The 25,765-nt window shown below is 44.7% G+C and overlaps 1 protein-coding gene across 1 annotated transcript in view; it reads left to right on the top strand.

Annotated features, from left to right (window-relative positions):
* The window catches only part of Egf (epidermal growth factor), a 74,380-nt gene extending 49,206 nt beyond the window's left edge, over positions 1–25,174 (top strand). The window contains exons 16-24 of the mRNA XM_038311400.1: positions 1,355–1,474; positions 5,616–5,732; positions 6,593–6,718; positions 10,984–11,106; positions 12,847–12,991; positions 16,920–17,087; positions 19,465–19,582; positions 21,818–21,923; positions 24,135–25,174. Of these exons, the coding sequence (XP_038167328.1) occupies positions 1,355–1,474; positions 5,616–5,732; positions 6,593–6,718; positions 10,984–11,106; positions 12,847–12,991; positions 16,920–17,087; positions 19,465–19,582; positions 21,818–21,923; positions 24,135–24,451 (1,340 nt within the window). The 3' untranslated portion in view covers positions 24,452–25,174. The remainder of the gene's footprint in view (positions 1–1,354; positions 1,475–5,615; positions 5,733–6,592; positions 6,719–10,983; positions 11,107–12,846; positions 12,992–16,919; positions 17,088–19,464; positions 19,583–21,817; positions 21,924–24,134) is intronic.
* Positions 25,175–25,765: the final 591 nt, after the last annotated feature.

Raw genomic sequence — 25,765 nt, 5'->3', positions numbered from 1 at the left:
TTCTGTGTTGTCTTGGTTGACAGCTGTGGAACACACGTGGCCTCTGGGAGGCGCGAAGTTAGAAAGGCGGGGGCAGGGGGTCACTTAATAGCCTATTGAAAGGGGTGCTGTTTAACAGGTTTCAGGGGAATATTGTTCATTGGCTATCAGAACTGCCCGGGCCCTAGTTTCTTAAAACTTTACCTGCAATGAGGAGTCTGACACATGAAACAGATGCTGCCAGCTGTTTCTTTGGGGGAGCGGCAGGCTTCACTCCATTCATTTTTGAGGGACGCCTTTCCAGTTACCCACAGTTTGCCTGTCCATCATCCTTTCAGATTAGTCATGTTGAGTGGAGAAAGGGAGGATCTCTGCTCACAACTCAAAAATGACTTGCATGCTTCTCCAGGCGACTATCATAACGTCAACAGGAACTGCATAGCCTTGCATGTGTGCTACTCATTTTATTATCCAGAGTAGGGAAATTCCAGAGTTAATGGCCAAGAGGTCTGAACCTTAGCAATGCTCGCTGTGTCTCTTGTTTTCACTGTGAGGTTACAGAGTGGGTGGGTAGTAGAGACCTCAGCTCCTGGTGAGCACTGGTGTCGTCCCCTTTGCTTGTGATATGGCACCCCATCTTTTCCCCACCGCCTTGCTGTATCAATAGCAATGTGAGCATGGCAGAGAGAGTAGCTTTCTACTGTGACACAGAGAGTCCTGGAACTGCGGACTCTGTGCAGTGGGACCCAGGGTCCGAGGGGCACAACTGAGCAAAGTGCTGCCTTGGGGACTCCATATCCTCCTTTGGGGGAGCAGTGAGCTGTGTGTTACTATAGGCTTTTCATGAACGTTAACTTCAAAGTTTCAGTGAAATCAGGCTATTGTAAATACGAAAGCAGAACAAAGGAAGGAGCTAATATTAAAGACAGTTGGGAGCTGGGCGCTGGAGGCACATGCCTTTAATTCCAGCACTTAGAAGGTAGAACCAGGTGGATCTCTTTGAGTTCAAGGCCTTCCTAGTCTTCAAAGCAAGTTCCAGGACAGATAGGGCTGTTACACAAAGAAACCCTGTAGAAAAAAACAAAAACCAAAGAGAAAAGACAGGTTGGGGAGAGATGCTCTCCCAACTCTCTCTTATTGTGGTCTGTGATTCTGAGCTGATTATATTCAGAAGGAGCTTGGTATGTGAACATTGTTCTTTATCCAAAAGAGCTCCACATTTCTCCCCATTGGCTCCACCAAACCCTGCCCACTTCCCTCAATCTTATTATTAAAATGAGTCTGAACTTGTTACCAATGAATTGCTACCAATGTCAAGTCAAGCAAACTTTCCTTGAAATCGAAAGGCTTAACTATTGGAGCCTTTGTCCCACAGGTGGCAACACCGAGCTCAGTCACGAGGCAACATCCTTGGACAACATAGTTAGGACGGAAGCCCCAGAAGATAACAGTGCAGAGTCCCAGCACACCTTAGTGGCTGAAATCATGGTGTCAGGTACGACCTGTTCGTTCTCCCAGACTGCTCTGGTCTGACAGCTTCCACTCTCTCAATAAGAAGGTCTGTGCTCGCACTCCCTAATACAGTATTGGTCAAGTCGGCTGCAGCCCAACCTCAGACTCGGCTCTTCCTCTTCTGAAAAGTGTGTGCAGCTCTGCTGGCTTAGCCTTGGACTGGACACAGAGGCGACAATTAGGACAGAAGAGACGAGTCTTTCCCCACCTATCTCCTATGCATAGTACTTGATCTATCTAGTCATCGTGAAAAGTTGATAGCAATTGATGAGCAGTATTAATTGGTTGCTTTAATTATTGCCAAAGCCCCATAAACAGAAAATGTCAGAACTCCTTGTTTATACTCCATATATCTATCAGCAGAATGTCAAATGATTTTTTCAATATGTAACAACTTTAGGGAACATGAGTCTATTGTGTTCTGTGCTCACACATAAGGCAAGTAGTTTTCAGATGAGCCCTAGAGCTCTATTGTAAACCCACCCTGTGAGACTAGAAGTTAATGTCAGATGTCTTCTTTCGTACTTTCTGCTTCATATAGTAAGACAGGGTCTCCTGAACCCACAGCTTGTTCCAGAAAATCCCCTGTCTCCATTTGCCAAGAACTGGGATTATAGGGAGCCTGCCACACCCACCTGCTGTTTATCTGGATGTTGGGGGTCCTGACTTTATCTCCTCAGTCCCTTGAGTTAAAACATTTTGTTTTAACATAACATTTGTAGCTTTTAAAAATGTTTGAAAACTCCAAGGTGATGGTGGCACATGCCTTTAATCCCAACACTGGGGAGGCAGAGACAGGTGGGTCTCTCAGTTCTAGGCCAGCCTGGTCTATAGAACAAGTTCTATGACTGCCAAAGCTACACAGAAAAACTCTGTCTCCAAAACCAAACTAAAACAAGTGTTTGAAAACCTCAGTGAGAGGACATCTGACTTTGGTAGTCCGCAGAGCAGATGTGCAGGGCACTTCAGGGCTGCATGCTCCACCAGTGGGATTTCTGATGATAGAAAGACCTATATTTCTTAGTAACAATGATAATTAATATGTGAAAACTAAGGCTGAGTTGTATTAACTGGTGACCTAACTAAAGATTCTGAAAATTAGGATGACAAAGGACTGGAGAGAGGACTCGTTTGGATCCCTAGGACCCACACTAAACAAGGGCGTGGGAGCTGGCACTTATCCCTAGTGCTGGGGACGTGGATACAGGAAGACCCCTGAGGCCTGCCTGCCAGTCAGCCATTTTGAATTAGCAAATTCATGTAGTGAGAGACATTTGCTCAAAAAAAAAAAAAAAGTAGAAAGTGATCGAGGGAGGAAGTCAGCGTCCTTCTGGCCCCCACACACTACACATGCACACACACGCATACGGATACACGCAAACATACAAAAGGAAGTCAGCGTCCTTCTGGCCTCCACACACCTCCACACGCACACACACACGAATACGAATACAAGCAAACATACAAAAGTAAATATTCATGATCAAATAACCAATTCATGTTAAAATAAGAAGTGTCAGAAAAATTTGTCACACTGGAAGTAGATTTATTTGGCTTTTTTTTTTTTTTGGTCATACACTGTACCAAGTGCTGCAGATACCAGATCATGTGAAATAATCTCAACATGCATGGTCACAGCTGAATGAGCGAATAAGTGTCCAATCACATGAAACATTATCAATCAATCAGTAGGCTAGAGACCCCATCCAGACTCACCAGGGACCCATACATGCTCATAGAGCCTATTCTAACCTACTTGAGAAAGATTGCCCCATGAAGATACATGAAAAGAGCACATTGAGGGCTGTTGGGGACCCAGGAATGGCGATACAATCAAACACTTGTGAGGACTTAGGTCTGTGTTTGACTTTGCATTCGCTTAGCCTTCAGAGATAATGCAAGACAGCAGAGCTTGCATTTGCATCCTTGCATTACTGCATTGTTATCGCTCAGCAGGACCTGGGTACACGTTAGGTACTTCTGAGTGAATTTGATTTTTACAGTTCAGCTCCCAGAGCTTCTGGTGTTGGGGGCTTTGCTCCTTAAGTGCTGCTACTCACACCCAAGGCTTTGCCATGCTAGGACCACTGGGCTACACCTTCAGTCCTAATTATTAAGCTATACTAGGCCTTTTTAATTATTAAAATGTTTTAATTATTTATGTGTACAACTGTATTCCCACATGTATGTCTGTGCACTGCATGGGTGCCTGGTCCCATCAGATTCTCTGAGACTACTATTACAGATGTCTGTGCGCAGCCATATGGGTGTGGCAATCAAACTGTGGTCCCCTGGAAGAGCAGCAAGTGCTCTTAGCCACTGAACCAAGTCTGCAACCCTGACTATGCCCTTCCTTATCATCTTTATTTAGATATGTGTAGTAAATTTTAATTTGCAGAGAATTTTTTAAACAACCACTTCTTCCTTGGATTTCTACAACACGTATGGAAAGCAGCAACCAGTGCAGAAATCCCTGCTCATAGTATAGAGAGGACGGTGAGCATTGCCACTGTGTCTTCAGCTAGCCTGTCACAGAAAGAACTCTGGTTGTGACCCGTACCTCCTCCTGCATGTCTGTTGCTTTCCATCATGCAAAGTGACTCAAGGTTTGCAAAAGTCCTGAGTTATATTCTAGTTTAGGATGCTTTTACAGTGGTTTCAAATGCTTGGTGTGATTTGGATCCTGCCCACTCCTGCTCTCAGCAGCCTTGTGATTTGGGAACTAAATATTTGAATGCACCCATCTTGAGTTGAGTGACAGAGAGTCACCAAGCAAGCATGAAAGGCATGTGTTCACACAAGAGAAATAAACAGCGAAGCATATGAAACACAAAAACACAATTACCCCCGTGTCTGCAGTCACATGGGACCCAAATCCAGCTTAGAACATTTAACCTTTGATTTCCAAATGAGCTCAGAAGGCTTCGTTTTATCTCCCCGTACACTGTGAACAAACTGACCAGTGACCAGATAAGTGATGGTTCACAGATTGCTGTGGTATGTCAGCTACTCCAACTCCAAAAAAGGAGATGGTGGGTGGCATTTGGGGGAATGATTATATGCACAAGTGGTTAAAGCAGAAAGGCAAGAAACAAAGAAAAACTTGCTCATATCTGCGGTTTGACATGTACCTCTGTCCCCCGGGGCATTTGCATTGCAATGGGGTATGAAATGAAATGATCCCTGTACAGCATTTGACTTGTATGGATTGTGACTTTGTAGAAGTTGCCAGGAGGCTTACAAGTCAGTGCATAAATCTTGATAATAAGCACACTCTGAGACATATATCCTATTAGATATGAAACATGATATTAGTAAAGTAATAATAAGCTGAGTCAATCTCCTTGTCATAAACTGATCTGCTTGCTACATACAAGTCTGTGTTTTGGGAGAAGAATAGGTGGGTCTTTTGGATGTCACAATGGTTGGGAATTTTTAAGTGAAATCTTAAAATTGGAGTCTGTTTTAAGCACTGCTAGTAGTTTAAATGTGTGGATGCTTTAAACTAATTATAAACAAGTCCACAGAGAGCTCTCTGAACACCAGCTGATTTTTTTTAAGACCGAGGTTTAGCTCAGCCTCTGGGAGAGGGAGGCAGGAGCATCTCATGTTAGGGCCAGTCTTGGCTATTTGCTACTACTGCTACCTGGTTAAAAAGGATGGCTCATTGGTTACGAGCACTGGCTGCTCTTCCAGAGGTCCTGAGTTCAATTCCCAGCAGTCACATGGTGGCTCACAACCATCTACAATGAGATCTGGTGCCCTCTTCTGGCATGCAGGCATACAAGGAGGTGAACACTGTATACATAATAAATAAAATCTTAAAAAAAAAAAAAAAGCCAGAGCAGCAACCAAACCACAACCAACAAACCAAAGCAATGCAAAACTAGCAAGCACACAAAAAATACAGCTGAAGTTTGGGCGTCACATGGAAGCAGTGAGATGTATCTTCTGCATCTAGTAAAATAGACACGGTGGACAGACCTAACCAGTTCTTTCTGTTTGGAGGTTAGCTCAGACTTGAACTGCAGAAAGGTGATGCTGGAATGTTCTGTCCAGCACGCTGAGGTCCACTTTCTTCTCTGAAGACTAGAAATAATTGCGTGGGGTTTTCACGTTTGCAGATCAAGACGACTGTGGCCCTGGGGCCTGTGACAGGCGCGCTCACTGTATCTCAGAGGGAGAGGCTGCTGCGTGTCAGTGTTTGGAAGGCTTTGCCGGGCCTGGAAACGTGTGTGCTGGTAAGAGCAAAGGCCGAATACCCAAATTTGAAAAATCATGAACCAGAAGCATTCTTTTTGCATTTACTGACTTAAAAATGTCCACAGGATTTAAAAAATCAGAAGGTTTAATAAATTATTTGATGTTAGAAGAAAAGTATTGTATGTACAGAAAATGAGCCATGTAAGCATATTTACATATACTACTGCCTCATATTATACTGATGCTGTACTAAAATTATGCAAAAAAAATGAAGTTGACATTAAGAGAAGCGTGAATCTGAGCTCAAGTCAAGCTTACAAATTCACAAAATCGAACATTTTCCTTCAAAACAAGCTAGTATATATGTTTTAGCAAAACAAGTAGATTGTGATGGATAAATTTCAATTTTATATTGATAGCCTCAAATTGTAAGTTGGTTAATTCTGGGAAAATATCAGTCCTTGTCATCAGAAACACTGGCAGAACATAATTTACTCAGAAGGACTTAGCTATTTGGACAGGTGAGAACTTCATAAAAATTATTTAGAGAATGAAATTCAAGTCTAAAATGTCGATTTATTCATTAACAGAGTGATTGACTGTACAAAGGTTTAGTCTTCCTTATAGTCACGATGCTAATTTCCAGGATTGCCTACCCCAGTGCTTCTCACCCTTCCTAATGTTGTGAGCCTTGAATGCAGTTCCTCATGTTGGGGTGACCCCCAACTACAAAATTATTTCATTGCCACTTCATCACTAATTTTGCTACTGCTATGACTCCTAATGTAAATATCCGACATGCAGGATATCTGAAATGCAACTTCTCTGGGAGTCATGACCCACAGGATGAAAACCGTTGCTGGCCTAAACATTTCCCATGTCCACAATCTGCCCACAGATATAGACGAGTGTGCGCTGGGCAGCGCGAGGTGTCCTACCACCTCCTCCGAGTGCATCAACACGGAGGGCGGCTATGCCTGCAGGTGCTCAGAAGGCTACGAAGGAGATGGAATCAACTGTCTCGGTGAGAGCACACAGATGCCAGTGGGCAGGGCGGGGGAAGAAGCAAGCTAAGGAAAGTCATCAAAAGTTGTGGTTGCTGTGGGCCAAGAGAAGGCAGGATGTGATTGGAGAGAGACACATGTCAAGCGAGAAGAAAAGAGAAGTCGTGTGGCCTGTTCAGACAGATGCAGTTTAAGGTTCAGTCAACAGTCTCTTGGCCACAAGGCACAAGCTGCTGAGGAGGTTGTCTACCTCTTTTTCTTTTTAGTTCCTTCCCTGGGGTTTGAGTGATGGCGGTTTATCAGGGCTCAGTGCTGTAAGCCTTCAGTGGGTAGCTGGGCAGCACCTCTGTGACTGAGTGTAGCAACCAGATGGTGGTGAAATGCAGAGCTGGTGTGGGTGTGTTGGGAGCATGAAGGGAAGGACAGGTGGCTCCAAGGCAGGTGTAGGGTGTTCCTTGATCATTCATGAGACTAGAGCTTCCAGCACTGATATCTCACTGCAAGTACGGAATGATTGAAGGCCCTTTCATAACCGCCGTCCTCTGCCAGGGCCTGGGTGGGGCTGTGGGCTGGGACTTCACTCTCTGGATGGCTTCTGCTGCCCCAGGTGTCAGCATCACTGCACAAGTGGAGGCCTGTCCTAGGCCACCCTCACCTAGTGTGGTGCTTAGCCACTTTCTCAGGGCTTCCTGGCTCCTCTTCTGGGCTTTTCTGTTCCTCCTTCTGGAAACAAACCGTGAAGGGCAGATGCCCTGATAAGAAACTCCACTGACGGTGTTTTCTCTCACGTGTGAAGGTCATGACTGTCCATTTGTGGATCTGGTTGGCTTAAGCCAGACTTTATCAGATTAGTTCTGTGCAGTCCCCAGACATCTCAAAACCCACTTTTAAGTACACATTTGGCAGTCAGTCAGGAAAATGTCACTGCTCTAATTAAGCAGGCTCACAGATATTTTGGGCAAACAGACATCATATTTCATTTCTTTTGAAGAGAAAAGAAGGTATATTTTCACAGAGACTTAAACTCTAGGTTCCCACTCTCACTAACCTGCCTCCTACCAAATATGCCAAAGGGTGTCATGGCCTTGCCTTGCCTGGCTCCATGGGGGTCCTCAGGACCATGGAAGCCATGGGTATGTTTGTGTTTTCTACCATTATACCTCAATATGTGTCTCTGTGTGCATGTGGGTACGTGTGTGTGTGTACGTGTGTGTGTGTGTGTGTACGTGTGTGTGTACATGTATGTGTGTGTACGTGTGTGTGTACGTGTGTATGTGTGTGTGTACGTGTGTGTGTGTACGTGTGTGTGTGTGTGTGTGTGTGTGTAAGTATGTGTCTTAATTAGGGTCACTGTTGTTGTGATGAAACACCATGACCAAAGCACCTTGAGTAGGAGAGAGTTGAGTTCAGTTTTCACTTCCAGATAAGTCCATCACTGAGAGAAGTCAAGGCAGGAACTCTTAACAGGGCAGAAATCTGGAGGCAGGGGCTGATGCAGAGGCCATGTGGGGGTGCTGTTTACTGGCTTGCTCCCCCTGACTCTCTCAGCTTCTTTTCTTAACCCAGGACCACCAGCCCACTCTCTCACATCAATCAATCAAGAAAATGCTCCACAGGCTTGCCTACAGCCCAGTCTTGAGGAGGCATTTTCTCAGCTGGGGTTCCCTCCTCTCACATGACTCTTGCCTGTGTCAAGTTGACATAAAGTTGGCCAGCACAGCAGGTGACAGGTTTCAAACCAGGCTTGGAACATACATTCTATAGAAAAGTATTGATGGGCAGCTAAGACGGCTTGGTGGGTGTAGGTGCTTGCTGCCAAGCCCAGCAGCCTGAGTTCAATCCCTGGGACCCACATAAAGATGGAAAAGAACCAACTGCCAGCTGTCTTTTGACCTCCATGCACACACAAATAAATAAAAAATTTAAAAAGAGTTTCAACAGTGCATGATTGTTTCTGCTTTGGGGAAGAGTGAGCTCTTTCAAATTGAGAGAGGATTTCTAACTTGAGACTACAGTAGGAATTCTGGCTTTGTTTGTTTGTTTACATCAATTTGCAGGCTGGAAGCCAGAGATTCAATCTCAGAACTTTCAGAGAAAGAGAATTCAAAACCACAGAAAACATAGAACAGAAGTTACTCTGATCTATTCATGATAGTAATTCCAAGTCCTTAGTCTCCATTAGGTGCAAAGGCAATAGAACTGTGAGGAACATCAAGATTAGGAAACCAGTTCTTACTTGCCAACAGACCCTGATCTAAAAGAAACTCAGCTTTGATAAGAGACAAAGACAGATGCACAGCATAAGAGAAGCAGAAACACAATGAAGCTGAAAACTGGGAGGGATATCTGCTTGAGGTCTCCGGCAAGATTTCCTGAAGGAAGTGTCCTTTTGGAGGGACTGTGGAGGATGAATGAATATGAATTAAGCAGAAGAGTAAAGGGCTGGGAAGTATCCAGGTGTGAATGAACCTTGTATCTGGGAAGTGGGAACTAGCGCCAAGTCTGGGTTGGGTGTGTGAGTGTGAACAGTGGAACAGCACAGTATACAGACAGGTGGGGGGGTTCGGGTCACGGACACTTGCTTCCCTGTGGCTGTAGAAGCCGCAGCCCCACATGCAGGTGCTGACTGGCGTAGCTCTGGCGAATGAGCCATTTCTGGCTTACAGAAGCCACCTTCTCACTGTGGCCTCACAGTGCAGAAATCCCGGTGCTCCTCCCTCTGTGAAAGACCCCAATCCAACAGGACACCCTCCTCCTGTTCTTGTTGAACCTTAGGTAGTTCCTTATAAACCCTGTCTTGGATTCAGTCACTGGGAGTTAGGTTGACAGGGTATGACTATGTGGAGAAGCGTTTCCGGTTCTATTAGCAGAAGTCCGAAAGGCAGCTGGCGTAGCTTTTACTTCCCTACCCAGCCCATTCTTAAGCTTTCTGGCTGCTATTTCAGGAAAATTAAAGGGAAGTGGGTGATATTAATTTTAATAGCGCATTTTATGTGCTCTACCATATCTAAAATATTAATATTTTCTCATGCAATCAGTATTTTAGATGCTTGTACTTTAAGTTGCATATGAAGACTTAAAACTCTAGTATGTATTCTTTTGTTTTTTGAGACAGGGTTTCTCTGTGTAACAGTCCTAGCTGCCCTGGAACTAGCTCTTGTAGACCAGGCTGGCCTCGAACTCACAGAGATCCGCCTGCCTCTGCCTCCCAGAGTGCTGCGATTAAAGGGCTCTGTCATCAGTGCCCGGCTGGCGTGTATTTTAAACTAACAGCACAGTATGGACTAGAGGACTAGATGTATTTAGAGAGCCAGTACTCCCACAGGAAAGGTCTTGCTGTGCTCGGCAGCACAGCTGTAGGTGACAGAAAAGCCTCTGGCATGGCCCTAAAGTGGCACAGCTATGAGCTCATCGCTGTGTGATCTAAGGAGCAGGTGAGGCTCTTGTGTTGGCGAGTGGCCTGGGGGAGAGATGGGATGCTGGAAGACAATGAGGCAGCTCTGTTGTAAATTAGCAGGAGAGCCCAGCCACGCAGCGGGTGAGGGACAAACACACTGTGCAGGCAGAGCTTACTTGGGAGTTTTATTGAGATAAAGGGAGTGGGAGAAGAGAGAGAGATACAGAGAGAAGGAGGAAGAGGAAGAAGAGGCAAAGACCAGCCTGCCTCTTCAAAAGAGCAGTGGGAAAGAGAGATCGGGAGTGGGCAGAGCTTGTCTCTTAAAGAGACCGTTTGCACCTGCATACTTAAGTAGTGACGTAGCAGCCATAGGACCCTGGGCTGGCCAGGGTACTGCCTGAGTGCGTTCTGCCAGGTGACAAGGGCCAGCGTAGTGCTTAAATCCTGACAAGTTCTTATAGTAATTTAGTGCAGAAATAGGGAGGCCTAGCTGAGAAGGCAGGCCGCAGGTCTAAAGGGGAGCTGATTCATACTTGTCCTTAGGAAAGCGTTGTGTTTGATATGCCATTTATGCCGATAGATGAGCATATAGTTGCAAAAATGAAGAGTTTTAGGACATGACATGCTGTTTGTTGGAGATGCTCTACTGATCTCTGGCCTGGACAAGTCATTCCTTCTAAGAGGGACGGAAATCTTATCAGATTTCCCTGAATAGGTGTGCAGCCATGGGCACAGTGATCTTTATTTCCAGCACTCATGCCCTAAAATGCATAGGGCCCTGGAATATGAGGCACCACACAGTGAAGAAACCCCTCCTAGACTCTGTGGTTCCACAGCCCTGCTGCCTTCTCTGAATTCCCTTTCTCTTCTCCCTTATTCCTCCGGCAGATATTGATGAATGCCAGCAGGGGGCGCACAGCTGCGGCGAGAATGCCAAGTGCACCAACACGGAGGGAGGCTACAACTGCACTTGCATGGGCCGCCCATCTGCACCTGGACTGGCTTGCCCTGGTAGGTGGATGGGTGGTCCAGGTCAACCGGGAGGAACTTGGTCCAGGAAATCCTGATGGCCTTGGGGATTCTAGAAATCATTGTTTAATAAGGGCTGGAGAGCTGGATTCCATCTCAAGGTTGGTGCTGGGCCTCAGAACTTGAGATGGATGTTAACTTCACAGCATCTGTAATAAACTTTTATTATTATTATTATTATTATTATTATTATTATTCACAGTTCAGTAAAGATAGTTCTCCTTAGCTCTGTGGCTACTCTCCCATTGGTTGGTTGTTTGCAGGGACCGTGGGAAAAACTTTGCAGGACTAGGCAAGTCAAAACTATATCTGGACTTGTAATAGTGTATTTTGTTTATTTCAGTACATACAAATGTTAAGACTTTCAGAGCACCTGTATAAAAGGTTTTACATCTACTTGAATTTTGGTACAAAGTCTTAAAAGTCTGGTATGTGTCTTATGCACACAGCACGCCTCAGTATGGACTAAGAGCCATGGCACCATTGGTACCATGTCACCATGTGTTGCCCAGCATAGGGCAACTTTTCAGTGGTGGGGCAGTAACAGGAGAAGAGTCACTTTCAGGGATTTTTGTTTGTTTCTTTGTTCTTTGTTTCTCAAGACAGGGCTTTTCTGTATAACAGCCCAGGCTGTCTCAGAACTCATTTTGTAGACCAGGCTGGTCTCAGACTCAAAGAACTCCACATGCCTCTGCCTCCCCAGTGAAGATTAAAAGCATGCACCAAGAATTTTTCAAGGTGCATTCAAGATTACTTTCAAGAATTGCTTTTTTAAGCCAGTATGTCTTGATGTGAATTAGCAACCCAGCCAGCTTTTGTTTCTTTGAAATGGTCTCCACTACTAACTTCCACTTCATATGCCATCTGCATCCCACAAAGAAGCTGGTTCCCCAAGGCTCTGGCTGCCAGGATAGGGCTCTTGTCCTCTCAGCTCTGCATAGAAGTTCTTACTTGCCTGGGTTCTGGATTTTATAGTGGACCAGTTTTTTTCTCAAATGATTTCCTCCATTGAAAGGGTATTGAAGGTAGGTATTGACTGGTGTCTGCAGTCCCAGTAATTGGGAGGCTAAGGCAGGGGGATTGCCATGAGTTTGAAGACAACCTGAGTTACTGAGAGACTCTGCCCCACTCAAAAGAAAAAAAAAAAGACAAAGAAAGAAAGAAAAAAATACTGCAAAACTTCTTGGTTGCACACCCGATGCCTTCCCTTTAAGAAGTAGGAGGTGCGGGCGGTGGTGGCGCACGCCTTTAATTTCAGCACTCAGGAGGCAGAGGCAGGCGGATCTCTGTGAGTTCGAGACCAGCCTGGTCTACAAGAGCTAGCTCCAGGACAGGCTCTAAAAAAGCTGCAGAGAAACCCTGTCTCGAAAAACCAAAAAATAAAAAAAATAAAAAAAAATAAAGAAGTAGGAAGCGATTCAAAACCAGGAGGCTTTGCCACTTGGTCTTTCCTCTGTTACTATAGCATTTCCTTCCCATCAGTTGCTACAGTCTCGTGTCTGACAGGGTCCCCAGATCATTTCAGATTGAGGATAGCCCTTCCTTTCTTTGTCTCTAGTATACTTTGTATCTGATGGCCCAAATCCAGAGAAAGAGGGGCTTAGCTTCTCAATTGCTGGCACAAGGCTTGGTAAGGAAAGGTGGGGCTTATGATTCCTGATACTTTCACTGTAAGCTGTGCACAGAAACTCAAAATCAAAGTCATGTTTTTGACTGTTCCAGGCTCTACCTCACCCCCTATCCTTGGGGAAGATGACCGCCATTTGGTCAGAAATAGCAACCCAGGATGCCCGCCATCACATGATGGGTTCTGCCTGCATGGTGGTGTGTGCATGTATGTTGAAGCGGTGGACAGCTACGCATGCAAGTAAGTCAATAGTCTTCAGTGGCACAAGAGAATTTTGTGATCTACGACGTTCAGGAAGTCGGTAAAATGTGTACAATGGAGACCATTCTGTCGGAGGTGGTGGCTTTCTTTTACTTAAGTAACTTGATGGCGTACTGTGGAGATTCAGTCCTCATTCAACATGAAGAAGGCAGATTTGGAGATTTACTAAAAGCAATTTAGTTTCAGCCGGATTCTAGATTTATAAAAATGTCACAGCGCTGCTCATACTGGACTTACTGCCTCTGGTGTTTAAAACTTTAAAAAGTTTCCTTTTCTGTTACTTAGTCTTGTTCATTGGGATGAATCAGCTGCCGTTTAGCTCCCCTGAGCAATATGGCAGACCAAGATATGACCTGAAGAAATTCCAAAGACCTAAAACTCTGAGGCCCTCCCATGGAGCTCACACAGAGGGCCTTTCCTGTGTAATAAAGTCACATGGGGGGGGGGAGGCTTTGAAGACCGGTGAGTAGGCAAAGAAAGGGAGCCCAAGTTCAGATCTCTGTACCATGTAAAAAGGCCGGGGGTGGGGGCCAATGTGAGCCCTTATCCCAGCACCAGAGGGGTGCAGACAGCAGGGTCCCTAGTGGTTGTTGGATCAGTGAATTCACTGAGAGACTGTGTCTCTAAACATAAGGTGGAAGGTCTGAACAGGCTCATTGGGTAAATACTCTCCCCAGACCTGAGTTCAGTTCCCGAGAACCACATAGTGGAAGGAGAGAACCATGCTCATGCAAGCTGTCCTCTGACTTGCACACATGCTCTGTGTGGCATCTCTGCAGCCATACACACAGAGGCACATACACGCACACAGACACAGACACACACATAGACACACACACACATATATACACATACCTACATATACACACACATATACACACAGAAACACATATACAGACACACACACACACACATAGACACATACACACACATAGACACATACACACACAGACACATACACACACACAGACACATACACATACATAGACACATACACACACATAGACACATACACACACAGACACATACACACACACAGACACATACACACACATAGACACATACACACAGAGACACATTAATGACATGTGCCACCACTGCACAGCACTCAATATTCTTTTAAGTATAACTTATAAATCTAATTAATAGTCTTTAATGTTAGCAATCAAATTGTTTTTATCTACACACTTTATCCTATCCTACCAAATACAAAATTATAAAACTGAATGTCTAGTTGATTGCCAATTGTTTATTTACTCCATGGTAGTTAACTTTAGGTCCCTAAACCACTATTGCAATATGAAGGATGCCAGAGGACAATAGCACATTGTAGTAATGCAGTTTTTATTTTAATCTTGTTCTGAAGATGCATCAACACCCCTCTCTTTTTATCATTGTCTCCATGAAAAGATTTTCTCTCTCTGGTTATGTTTTAAAAACAAGTTACTACAAAATGACAAGCCAGGGCTGGGCTAAGGCATAGGAGCACACCTGTAACCCTAGCCCTTGGGAAGTAGTGGGAGGACGAGAATCAGGAGTTCTAGGCCCGTCTTGGCTACATAGTTAATTGAAGGCCAGCCTGGGTCACTGGAGACCCTGTTTTAAATAAACAAACAAAGATGACACAGTTAAGGACCATTAACCAAAAGTAATATTTAAAAGCACTGGCGTTCACGGTCACTGGACCATAGCTTTATTTTGAATTGATTTAATAAAAATGTGGTTTAGCAAGTTCTCGGTACTTGCCTCCGTTTGCCCTGTCAAGCTCCTTTACATCGTATTAATTCCTCAGTAACAGACCTCAGGGAGTGCCTGTCACTGCGGCTTGATCAGGAGCTCATCACTGTCTCTCTGCACAGAGCAGCTTCTAAGGGCTCTTCGTTCTTTGCTGGGAGCAAGATGCAGAGCCCAAGGCCCCGTGGTCTGGGGGGAGTGAGGCCTGACTCATCCGGTGCACTGACTCCTATAACTTTGCTGGTCTGGTTGCTCAGGACTTCCCAACCCCTTGAGTCTGTAGGAGGCCTTGTTCTTTCTGATTTGGCTTTGGCCAGACACCATTCTAACACATCGTTTTCAAAGCCGGGCCCCCATAGCGGGGCTGTGCAGTTTCCTGAGGAGAATGCTCTGCCATTCCTCATGGGTTCACAACGACTACAACTTTTAAGGCTGCTTTACCCTTACTTGGTCTATAGTGACTTCATATTGTTTGATCATGGAAACTCAGACTTATTTGGCCTAGGAATCTTATTTCCTTTCTTTCTTTCTTTCTTTCTTTCTTTCTTTCTTTCTTTCTTTCTTTCTTTCTTCCTTCCTTCCTTCCTTCCTTCCTTCCTTGTTTAGCCAAGCTAATTAATAATTTAAATAATTCAAAAAGACTTATGGCTGTTCCCCACCCCTTTGTCAATTGCTGGTTGTGCTAGGCGTTGAGAGGCTACACTATCACAGCCTGTTTGGCTCTGCAGGACACTGGCCATTTCACACACTCCTCAAGACCCTAGATCCCCTTGATTTACAAGTGGAGCCCATTAGCATCAAGCAGTTTAAAAAGAGATGGCTGCTAGGGACTGTCAATAAGTAGCTGTAGCCAAAGTTAGCTAGAATTGAAATAGACCCCAGCAAGCCTGACCAACCTTTAAGCCTCACCTCAGCTCCTGCTGTCTTTTGCAGTTAGTTTTAGAACAATTGTCTTTCAGAGGTAAACAGAACAGAAAGTCCTGTTGAGAGCAACACAGTGTTAAGTGTGCTAGGGAGCTCGGTTTTGACATCTGAGAGCCATGTGAGTCAGAGCTGACAATCAGCTGTGTGGCCTCGTGCAAATTATTTAGTGCTGAGCCTGTTTCCTTACCTGTAAAATAGGAGACATCTACAAAAAAAAAAATTACTGAGTTAAGAAAATAGTGATTGAAAACAGTGTGTAGCCTGGCATCCGTCATAGGTGATTAGTAATTGTTGTTCCTTTTCTTTCCCCTCAGAAAGTGACTCCCCATTTTCTTTTGGTGGTGGAACTAGGGGACAGACTCCAGACCTGGAGATTTCAACAGTGCCTTTCCACGCGTGTTTTCCCAGCAGAGCTGCTGGAATCATTTCTGGTGTTCTTTCCTTCAGCCGTTTAGAAAAAAGCGGGGCCGTCAAGGGGTTGATGGTAGATTCAGGGCTACAAGGAGACATTTTAATAGGCTTTTTTTTTTTAAAGTTAATTCTGCTGTGAAGAAAATGCAGTTGCTTCTCTGAGCTCTGGCTTTCAGAAACAAGCATTTCCAGTAGATGGCAGCCTTGCTTCACTTTACCTTATGATTACAATAATCCATTGAGCAGTAAGGTGTTTATAGGCAAATGGCCCCTTGTCCTCTTGTATCGCTGGTTTTTTTGTTTTGTTTTTTGTTTGTTTGTTTGTTTTTGTTTTTTACGTTTTCTCTTGGGCTAGTGGTGAGCTTTACAAAAAGCAGCAGTTTCTCCATAGCCTAAGCTCTGCTTCCTGCCCAGAGCCTGCGTGTGCTCCTCTATCACAGCCTGGTGTTCAACAAGGTTTCCTCCCTTCCACTTCTTTCCTTTGACCTACAACCAATGCAGTCCCGTCAGACTTCTGTTTCCAGGCCTCCCCTGGCTCTTAGGGCAGAATCACTCTGTGCTGGTTTAGAAAGGGTGTCTCCGGAGAGTTTACCTTCCGTCAGCGTTCTGTGATGCCGTCTGGAGGCAGTACACAGGTAATTAATTCCCCATTACCTGAAGACAGGCAGAGAAGAGGCGAAAGTCTCTCCGACGTGTGAATCACAGCGCTTTTAGCTCGCATCACAGGCTCCCAAAGCTGAATCCAGAAAGGTGAAGGAAGAGAGACGCCGCATATCGAGTTTGTAAGTATCAGGTGCCAGGGGTCTCTGGCTGACTTGTGTTTCTGCACCATCCACAGCTGTGTCGTTGGCTATGTTGGGGAGCGATGTCAGCACCGAGACTTGCGATGGTGGGAGCTGCGCCACGCCGGCCAAGGGCAGGAGCGTGACATCACTGTGGTGACCATCTGTGTGGTCGCACTGGTACTGCTGCTCTTCTTGGGGATCTGGGGGCTTTACTACTACAGGTAACCCTTCCTTTTCCTTGGGACTCGATGCCCGCTTTTCTTAGCCCTTCCCAGGGAATGCCTGCTTCCTTGGGAGGAACTTGAGCAAAATACTTACCACAGTTAAAGGAAGGAACAACCTTTTTTTAAAAAAAAAAAGCCTGACGTCACTGTACTAAAACATCAGTGCTCCTCCTTTTCCTCTCCAGTCATTGCATAAGATTTGTGGGCCTGCACTTTGGTGATGGTGAGGCTCGAACCCAGAACCTCACACTAGTTTGATTGAGCTACATCCTCAGACCTTATTTCCCACCATGCATCGCTGCAGTCCAGTGCCTACATCGGCCTGCATAACTGTAATTTCTCATGACTGATGCCTGCTGGTAATTACCCACAACAACTACTTGGTGTTAGAGCATTATCTTCCCTAACTTGGGAAGGAATCTGGTCATTGGGATTTGCTTTCAATAATTTAAAATTAATACTTTTAAACTGAAAGAGTAACATGCAGTTCATCTGAAAACACCACCTTAGAGTCAAGGAGCAGGCATCTCACTGCTCGTGTCCATTTCCTTTAAAAGGATACTGTCGCACTGCCAGCAGCTGAGACAGCTTAGGAAGTGTTATAGTGTGTGCTGCTGAATCACAAGGCCTGGCTGCAGGGCCTTTATAAAATCATCCGGTTTGAGTGTATCGTCTTATGGCTGTGGTCCCCTTACCTGCCCGGTGTCGGCTTTCTGGTGAGATGTAGAGCACCTTCTGCTACCAGGAGATAAATATCCAACCACATTTACCAAAGCTGAATAAGCACGCCAGATGCAACTGTTTCATATTCTGGAAAATTCAGTATGATCAGCCACGGCGCTTCCACCAAAGACCCTGCTATGCACACTGTAACAGTAAATAGCGTAGAATCTGCCTGAAATGCACATTTCAAGTCCAAGTTAGTGCCTGAAGCCCCTCAGGCAGGCTTCCTCATTGGCGTGCATTAGTTTTCCTCGCTATAAGGTATGGGGAAATAGGACTTATTTCAAGAGTTCTTGTGAGCTTGAGTTAGTCTGAGTTAAGAGTTTACTGTAGACCTGGTGTTTTTGGTATGGTTTTTGCTACCTGAAGTTATTATGGTTTTGTATGAACAGTAATCTTTCCAATAAGAGGCATATACTTGAAAACCTTTTCCATCATCTCCTGAGAGATAAGATTCTCGGGGACAAACTTGAACTTATAATTTGGTGACCCATGAGTGTACCTGCACTTTTTTTTTATAACTGTACTTTTTTTCTAACTGCACTTTTTAAGCCTATTATTTGTATTTTGTATATTTGTAGAAAGAATATTGAGTCATCAATGGCTGGAAAGAATGCCAATCAAAAAATAGATGCTTGGCCAATAGGCAGATGTTTAGCCAATAGATAGATGTTTGGCCAATGGAGTTTTAAAAAAAGAAAAGAAAAGAAAAACTTTGCCAGATGTAGTGGCACACACCTATAATCCCAGTACTCAGAATGCAGAGGCAAACTAATCTCTGTGAGTTCAAGGCCAGCTTAGTCTGCATAGTGAGTTTCAGGACAGCCAGGGCTACATAGTAAGAACCTGTCTCAAAAAAAAAATCAAAATAAAACAAAAAAAAAATAAGTTTATTTATGACATAATTATTTTTTGTTTGTTTTATGTGTTAACACATGTGGCAATATTTTTCAGAAATCTGGATTTTTTTTTTAAGACAAAGTCTTGCGGTATAGCCTGGGCTAGCCTCAAACTCACGATTCTCTTTCCTTGGCCTCCCAAGTGTTGCGATTTCAGCCTGGCCAGCGGCATGTGTGGCCTGACAACTCGTGGCGAGGTTACGGTGGCTTTTCAGCTTCCGACTCCATCCTCCTAGTAACAAACACGGTGAAGGGTGCCACTGTGCACCTGCAATCCAAGCACCGGAGAGAGAGAAACAGGATCCCTGGGGCTTGATGACCAGCCAGGCAAACTTCGGGTTCACTGGAGACCCCATTTCAAATAAGATGTACAGCAACTGAGACAGATGTCCAGTGTCTACTTCTGACTTCCACATCATGAGGGCACACTTCCATACAGGTGCGCGCATGCACACACACACATACACAAACACACACACACACACACGAGAAGAACTATTTCTTGACTAAGCTTGTTCCAACTCTTTCTTGAAGATCACAATGCACCAGAATTGTCCCTGTGAACACCTCTGTGGCCGTTTGCTTAGCGGTGCTGCCCCCCGGAGCTGCTCGCTGGCCTCAGGTTCTCAGCTCCAGGCTCAGCTACATATGCACCATCTATAGATCTAATCTGACAAAGTAGCTGCTCCGGCGAGTGGGATGGGTTTTTGTTTTTCTTTTGAGATTGTCTCAGTTCATTGGCTTCCTCTCAGGACTCAGAAGCCACTCTCGGAAACCCCAAAGAACCCCTATGAAGACTCAAGCAGAAGCACGAGGAGTGATGGCCCTGACTGTAGCAGGGCTGGGATGTCTTCTTGCCCGCAACCTTGGGTAATGTTATCAAACTACATGAAGCTAAAAATTGGCTTGATGAGAATCACTGTTCTCCCGGGCGGTGGTGGCACATTCCTTTGGTCCTAGCACTCAAGAGGCAGAGGTAGGTGGATCTCTGTGAGTTAGAATTCGAGGCCAACCTGGTCTGTAGAGTGAGTTTCAGGAGAGCCAGGACTGTTTCACAGAGAAACACTGTCTCGAAAAACAAAACAAAACAAAACAAATCACTGTTCATTTTCCTCTTTCTTCATGCCTTTCAGAGAAACTGAAACCTGTTCTAGCTGCCTGCTGGTCTCAAAATGTGTCTTTTAGCCTTAGCATCCAGCCAATCTTCAGCAAATACTTTAATCTCTGGACCCCTGTTCTTAATCAATATAGCTTTCTGAAGATGCTAAGATCCATCTTCATAAATGCTATAGGCATGTGGCTTAGGACCTTTCCCTAAGCAGAGTTCAGTGCTTTGAGGGTCTTGACTTTGTGGACTGCTAAACTACCTGCATTGCTCTTGACAGGCTTTGGAGGTATAGACTGCAAGTGTAATTAATCTCATCTAAGTCCTAGGAAAGAAGGAGAAGTGGTTTCTGCGTGTGTCTCTTTTAAATATTTATATATTAAAAAAATCAAAACTCCACACTGTGGTGGTGAGCAGCTTCTTGGCTCTGAGCTCCATTCGGAAGCCCAGGCTGCTGATCTGTGTCTTCCCATCTGTCGTAACTGCGGTCCCCACCAAATGCTGCTGCACACGTCAGAGGGAGCTAGGGAGAGCTGAGTCCCCAAACCGGGAGGAGAAGCAGCAGCGGAAACAAATCTGTTCCCATCAGCTGCCTTCCATGGCAGCCAGCATCCTGGAGCCTGCGTCATTCTGGCACAGAGGCACACGGTTGAAAATTTTCAGTGTACGTCTTGAGTGGGGCCAGAAATAATGAGCCCGTGCCCTTGCACAGCAGGGCCATTGTATTGACGCTGCAATATGTCACTGCAGAGAGCGTTAATGAGGAGGCAACAAAGGGTGACTGGTGTAGTGAGAAGCAGAGAGAAGCCGGAGCAGGGCTCCTACGAGTCAGCTTCATCACCAGCACATCTGCCCCTTTACCTCATTGGCGCCGCTCGTTAAACCTCCCCACACTTCTCTTGATGAGAAAGACAGGTACAGAAGTTCTGCCCTCTGCCTTTAACTCTGAATTCTAGGTCCTACCTGTGGAGGGCTCCTTTCTGAACCACACAGTCAGCCCAAACCTTGGAGCAGTCCTCCTACCTGGTTACCTATTGACAAGGAAGGACTTCACCAGCCTGCATCCTGTATCCCAGGGCAGGACTTACTTCTATTCTTCCTTTTTCCTGTTTGATGTCTTTTAATACCTAACCTGCCTGGCCTGCGTAGTCGGCTCTGCTCAACCTGCATTGCAAGTGCTCAGTCAGTTGGACAGTGCAAACAATGACCAAATGACTGTTGAGGAGCAAAGAGAAATGCCGTTGCTGTCATCTGGCCTCCCTTGTAGCACTCTGGCTCCTACGCTGCTCAACCGCGAGGAGCAGCTGAGGGGTCCCAGCAAAATAGTAGTGGTGCTGTCGGTTATTGGTACTTACCGGTGACCCACATCACTTGGGACTTGCGCTTACATGAATTATATATCACTATAGTGTATACATACAGACACATGGCATTGTCTGGCCAATGGGCAGCACTTAGGAAACCTGTCGATGCTTGTACTGTTTGCAGCAAAACAGTAGCTCCCAGGGATGCAAAACTCTTAACCCAAGATTCCAGAATCAGAGCAGGTTTCTCAGAAGAGATAGTTGTGTGCCCTAAAAGAAGTGAGTGCAAGGTTTCCAGTTGATACTGGAATCTCCCAGGGCTAGAGAGAGAGTTCAGCAGTTAGGATCGCTGGCTTCTCTCCCAAAGGTCTGTGATCTGATTCCCAGCACTCATGGTGACTCATAGCCATCTATAACTCCAGTTCCAGAGGATCCAGGGCCTCTTCTGGTGCCATGAGCATCTGACATGCACCTAGTGCACAGATATAAGTGTAGTCAAAACACCTGTACACGCAATAAAATATTAAAGGAAAAATTTAAAAACAGACTCTCTCTCCTTAGCCAAGATAAGTTGGCAAGGCCTTTCTTCCCACATTCACCTTCCACTGAGTGCGTATGATAAGCCACAGTTTAATACTTATCATGGTGACTTGTGAATTACAGCGGTATCCCCCTTTTCCCTTGTCTTTTCTGCAGTTCGTGGTCCTAGAGGAGCACCAAGAGCCCAAGAATGGGAGTCTGCCTGTAGCTGACCCGAATGGGCCCACAGTGAATGCTGGCCTGTCTTCCAACCTGCAGCCTGGTGAGCAGTTATCTTTACCTTGATCTTGAGTGTTTCCAATGAGAAGTGTCATTTAGTCACACAAAGATCATTAGTATCATCTAAGCTGAGTGAGCACTGGGTGTTTCTGACATGCCATGTTATTTAAAGAAATGCATATAACTGCATTTCCCTCTTATATCAAGATCTTGTCCACTCCAACCCCAGGCACACTGCACTGCGGTCTGCCAGGTCATTCTGAGTGACACAGCACACAGGACTCAGCCCCTGCCTCTGAGCTGTGAAAGACTGCAGTCATACTAGTTGTTGTAAGCATAGCTTTTCTGGAGGTGGAAATGACTCTCGAAAAACAGGTTCCATGTGCTGGTGGGAGTGTTCGTATTAACGTAAGCTGATCCAGACATTGTCCAGGGGATTTCAGAATATTCTGGTCTTGTCAGGGGCTAGCCCTCAGCCAGACTCTTGGCTGTCTGAGAGTCCAGCCAGGCCACTAAAGGACTGTGAAATCAAGCCAAGTTCTCAAGCTCTCCTGGAACTCAATCTGCTTCGGGTAGAATAGAGGTGCACATCCTTTGATATGATCCTTTTGCCGGGACGTGTATTATGATATGTCTCTTGGGTTTGGGTCTCAGATATCATTGTCCTTTTTACAACCCAGAGGACAGTACTGAACATGCTTTTGTGTCATAAACCTTTGGACTTTGGAAAGGCAAAGGGAATCTTGGAGCCAACAAAAACAGCTCCTCTGCTAATGGCAGGAGCCAGTTAAATGTCAGTGCTACTTCTATTTCTGATATTTCCTGTTGTGCATATCACCATACCTCCCTCTTCCGATTTTCCATAAAAAAGAGCATAGGGTCTTATTATGGAAAACTTATTCTAAATTTCCATTTTGAACGTGTTCTGCCCTGTACCCCAGAACACTGAATTCAGTAAAAATTTTATTGCCTCATTTGAGCAAGACCGGTATATTAAAGCATAAATAGGAATTGAATAAAAACTGTAATAAATGTTTTATTATGGTAACTGTTGCCTGTTGAAAATTCAGAATTTTCAATAGTTGCCTAGGTGTTATTGTTGCCAGCACTATTAGGAGACAAAAAAAAAGCTGCCTTGTAGTTACTTTTCCTTGAGCAACTAAAAGTACATTGCTCCTTTGGGAGATAATCTGCTTAGGAGGAACATGTGATAGGATGTTGCAACTTAATCCAAAACTCAAAGACTTAACAGAAATGTGGTTATACCAGAAAAAAAATGAAGGATTTATATAGCTAGGGCCATACTCCAAGATGGGTTAAAAGTGTGGTTCACACCCTGTGGGTCATGACCTCTTTAGAGGGTCAAACAACCTTTCCATAGGGGTCACCTAAGACTATCTGCATATCAGATGTTTACATTATGATTCGTAACAGCATAAAAAGTACAGGTATGAAGTAGCCATAAAAAATAATTTTATGGTTGGGGTCACCACAACAAAGAAACTATGTTAAATGGTTGGTGCATTAGGAAAGCTGGAAACTCCTGTGTTGGGATATTTTCATTTGTATCCAGTCTTCAACAAATGTATTGATCCCCTCCCTTTTTTTGAGCCACTCATTTGTTTCCCCGTGTGAGTGGTCCAATCCCTCATCCTGCGACTGCCGTTCATAGATATTTGCCGTGAAAGTACGTGCAGGGTTGGCTGGTGAGGGAGAGTGGGGAAGGAGATGAAGGTTAGCTTTGGCTCTGAACCAGTGTGTTCTCTGTTCCTAGAAAGCATAGTCCTAGTGGTTGACCACAGAGCCATCTTCACTGACCTCAGCCAGTGCCTGTGGGCAAGGGTTAAATGAGGAGCACTGAGTTGAGGGAAAGAGGGCCATGATAGGAGGAAGAAAATGTGTTTCAAACTGGAACTTTGTTCTAAGGCATTTATGGTCTAGATATGGAGACAGGAGGAAAACAGAGAAGGCAGAGGACCCTGTCAGCTCTCTCCGTCATCTCAACCAACCAAGACTATGCTACTTGTATAAAATGAGTCCCAAATAGGTTGAGGATGTGTTCCCTCGTTTCTCATGTTCTAAGTCCATGATCCTAAGACTACGGTAAGGATCTCTTTTGCTAGATAATGTAAACAACGAAATCTTCTCTCCTTCATCTCTCATCCTGTCCTCTTCTCCCTCCATGTTCTCCATCTCTTCTTCATTTATCCTTCCTCTTTCTTCTCCTCTTTCCCCTTCCATCTCCTTCGAATAGGGTCAGTGCGTCTGACTTCATGGAGACAGAAGCCCCACATATATGGAATGGGCACAGGGCAAAGCTGCTGGATCCCACCACCAGGTGACCAAGGTCCCCAGGAAATGGAGGGAAACTCCCATTTACCCTCCTACAAGGAATGGCCTCTAGCCGCAGGGGTTGAGAAGCTTCATTCTCTCCAGTCAGCTAACGGATCATGTCAACAAAGGGCCCCAGATCTACCACACCAAACAGTGAGTTCAGTGGAAACTGGCAGTGGAAAGAAGATGAAAGAACAAACCAGGCTGGCGGACAGGATGTTTCCTTTTAAAAAGTAGAGTACGATGTGTAGATATGGTCCCCCAATCTCTATGGCTAATCACCACTCAGTGTCCTGAACATAGATGCATAGTTACATAACTGTGATTTTTGCTGCTTCCTCCAAGGAGTCCCGATTGAAGACTTTCAAAAGGAGAGTCACGAAAATCATTAGAAACCAAAGTCAAGACATCCACATGTTGTAAGCTGTGTCTGCTTCAATAGATTTTTTTTGTTCCTTTCCTTATTGCCTCAGAAGAAATGGTTAGAGCGGGTGATCACATGTTTTGTCAATTGCAAAATAATTGGGATAATCTACACAAAAGCCTTAGCTCAGTCTCATGAAATGGTTGGAACATTGTGACTATTGATGAGATACACTATACGCATTTAGTTCACTACTGGAGTGGCCTATCCTCATAATTTTGCCTTCTGGATGGTGATAAATGAGTGAAAATAATTGTAACCTAGGAGATGATTTATTCAGAATTAGATCATTTATTTCTTATACTTTAAAAAATGAAGTATGAAAATACTTCATTTCAAAAACATTTCCTAAGAGGCATCAGTGTTTCTTAGTCATTAATGTCTTTTCCTTTTGGCAATCTTTCCCAGGGAAAATGATAAATTCTGGTGTTTGCATAGAATTTTTGACCTGTTTTAAGATGTGAGATTGTAAGCAGATTGCTTCATCTATTTCCGTCAGTGTCCTCCAGCTAAATAAAATCACCCTGAAAACATCAGCATCTTCGTATCTATTTGATGGTATTGCTATAGTTTGAGCTGAACCAGTGATTTGCTAGACTTGTCGTAAAGAAAATTAAAGTAACCCCAATGCCAGAAAGGGAAGGTGCATGCAGATTCTAATGTCACATCTTCCTCTAGCCACGGAGTTGCTAATGCAGAGGATGCAAGGGTCCGTACTGTGGCGTGGATGGTTGAGGCTTGGGTTAACCATGATATAGAAATATGTGTAAAGGTTTGAGGATGGGATGACTTGAGGTTTGAGGATCTTAGTTAATTCTTCAGCGTGGCACTTTCATCTGGCTAATTTAGGTTTGTTCTGAATTCAGTTTCGCTTCTGTTGGCCATGGGTAGCCTGGACTTTCACAAGACCTATCTCTTAGTTCTGGTAAGTGAACTGACCTCAGAATAATAACAGACATAGCCTCTCCACATGTTTCTTTTTATCCTCCCCAAGTTAAAGCCTTAACGAATTGGATTCCTCTTGTGTATTTGGACACACCTGCTTCAGAATCTCAAGATAGCCAGTGGAATATGAGACCACAGTCCCCCCCCCCAAAATATATCACGATGTTTGAATCAGAAAATCC

Source organism: Arvicola amphibius, chromosome 14 (assembly GCF_903992535.2).
Source record: "Arvicola amphibius chromosome 14, mArvAmp1.2, whole genome shotgun sequence".
Classification (NCBI taxonomy): Eukaryota; Metazoa; Chordata; class Mammalia; order Rodentia; family Cricetidae; genus Arvicola; species Arvicola amphibius.
The sequence above is the reverse complement of the archived record's forward strand: the minus strand, read 5'-3'. Positions and strand labels throughout refer to the sequence as shown.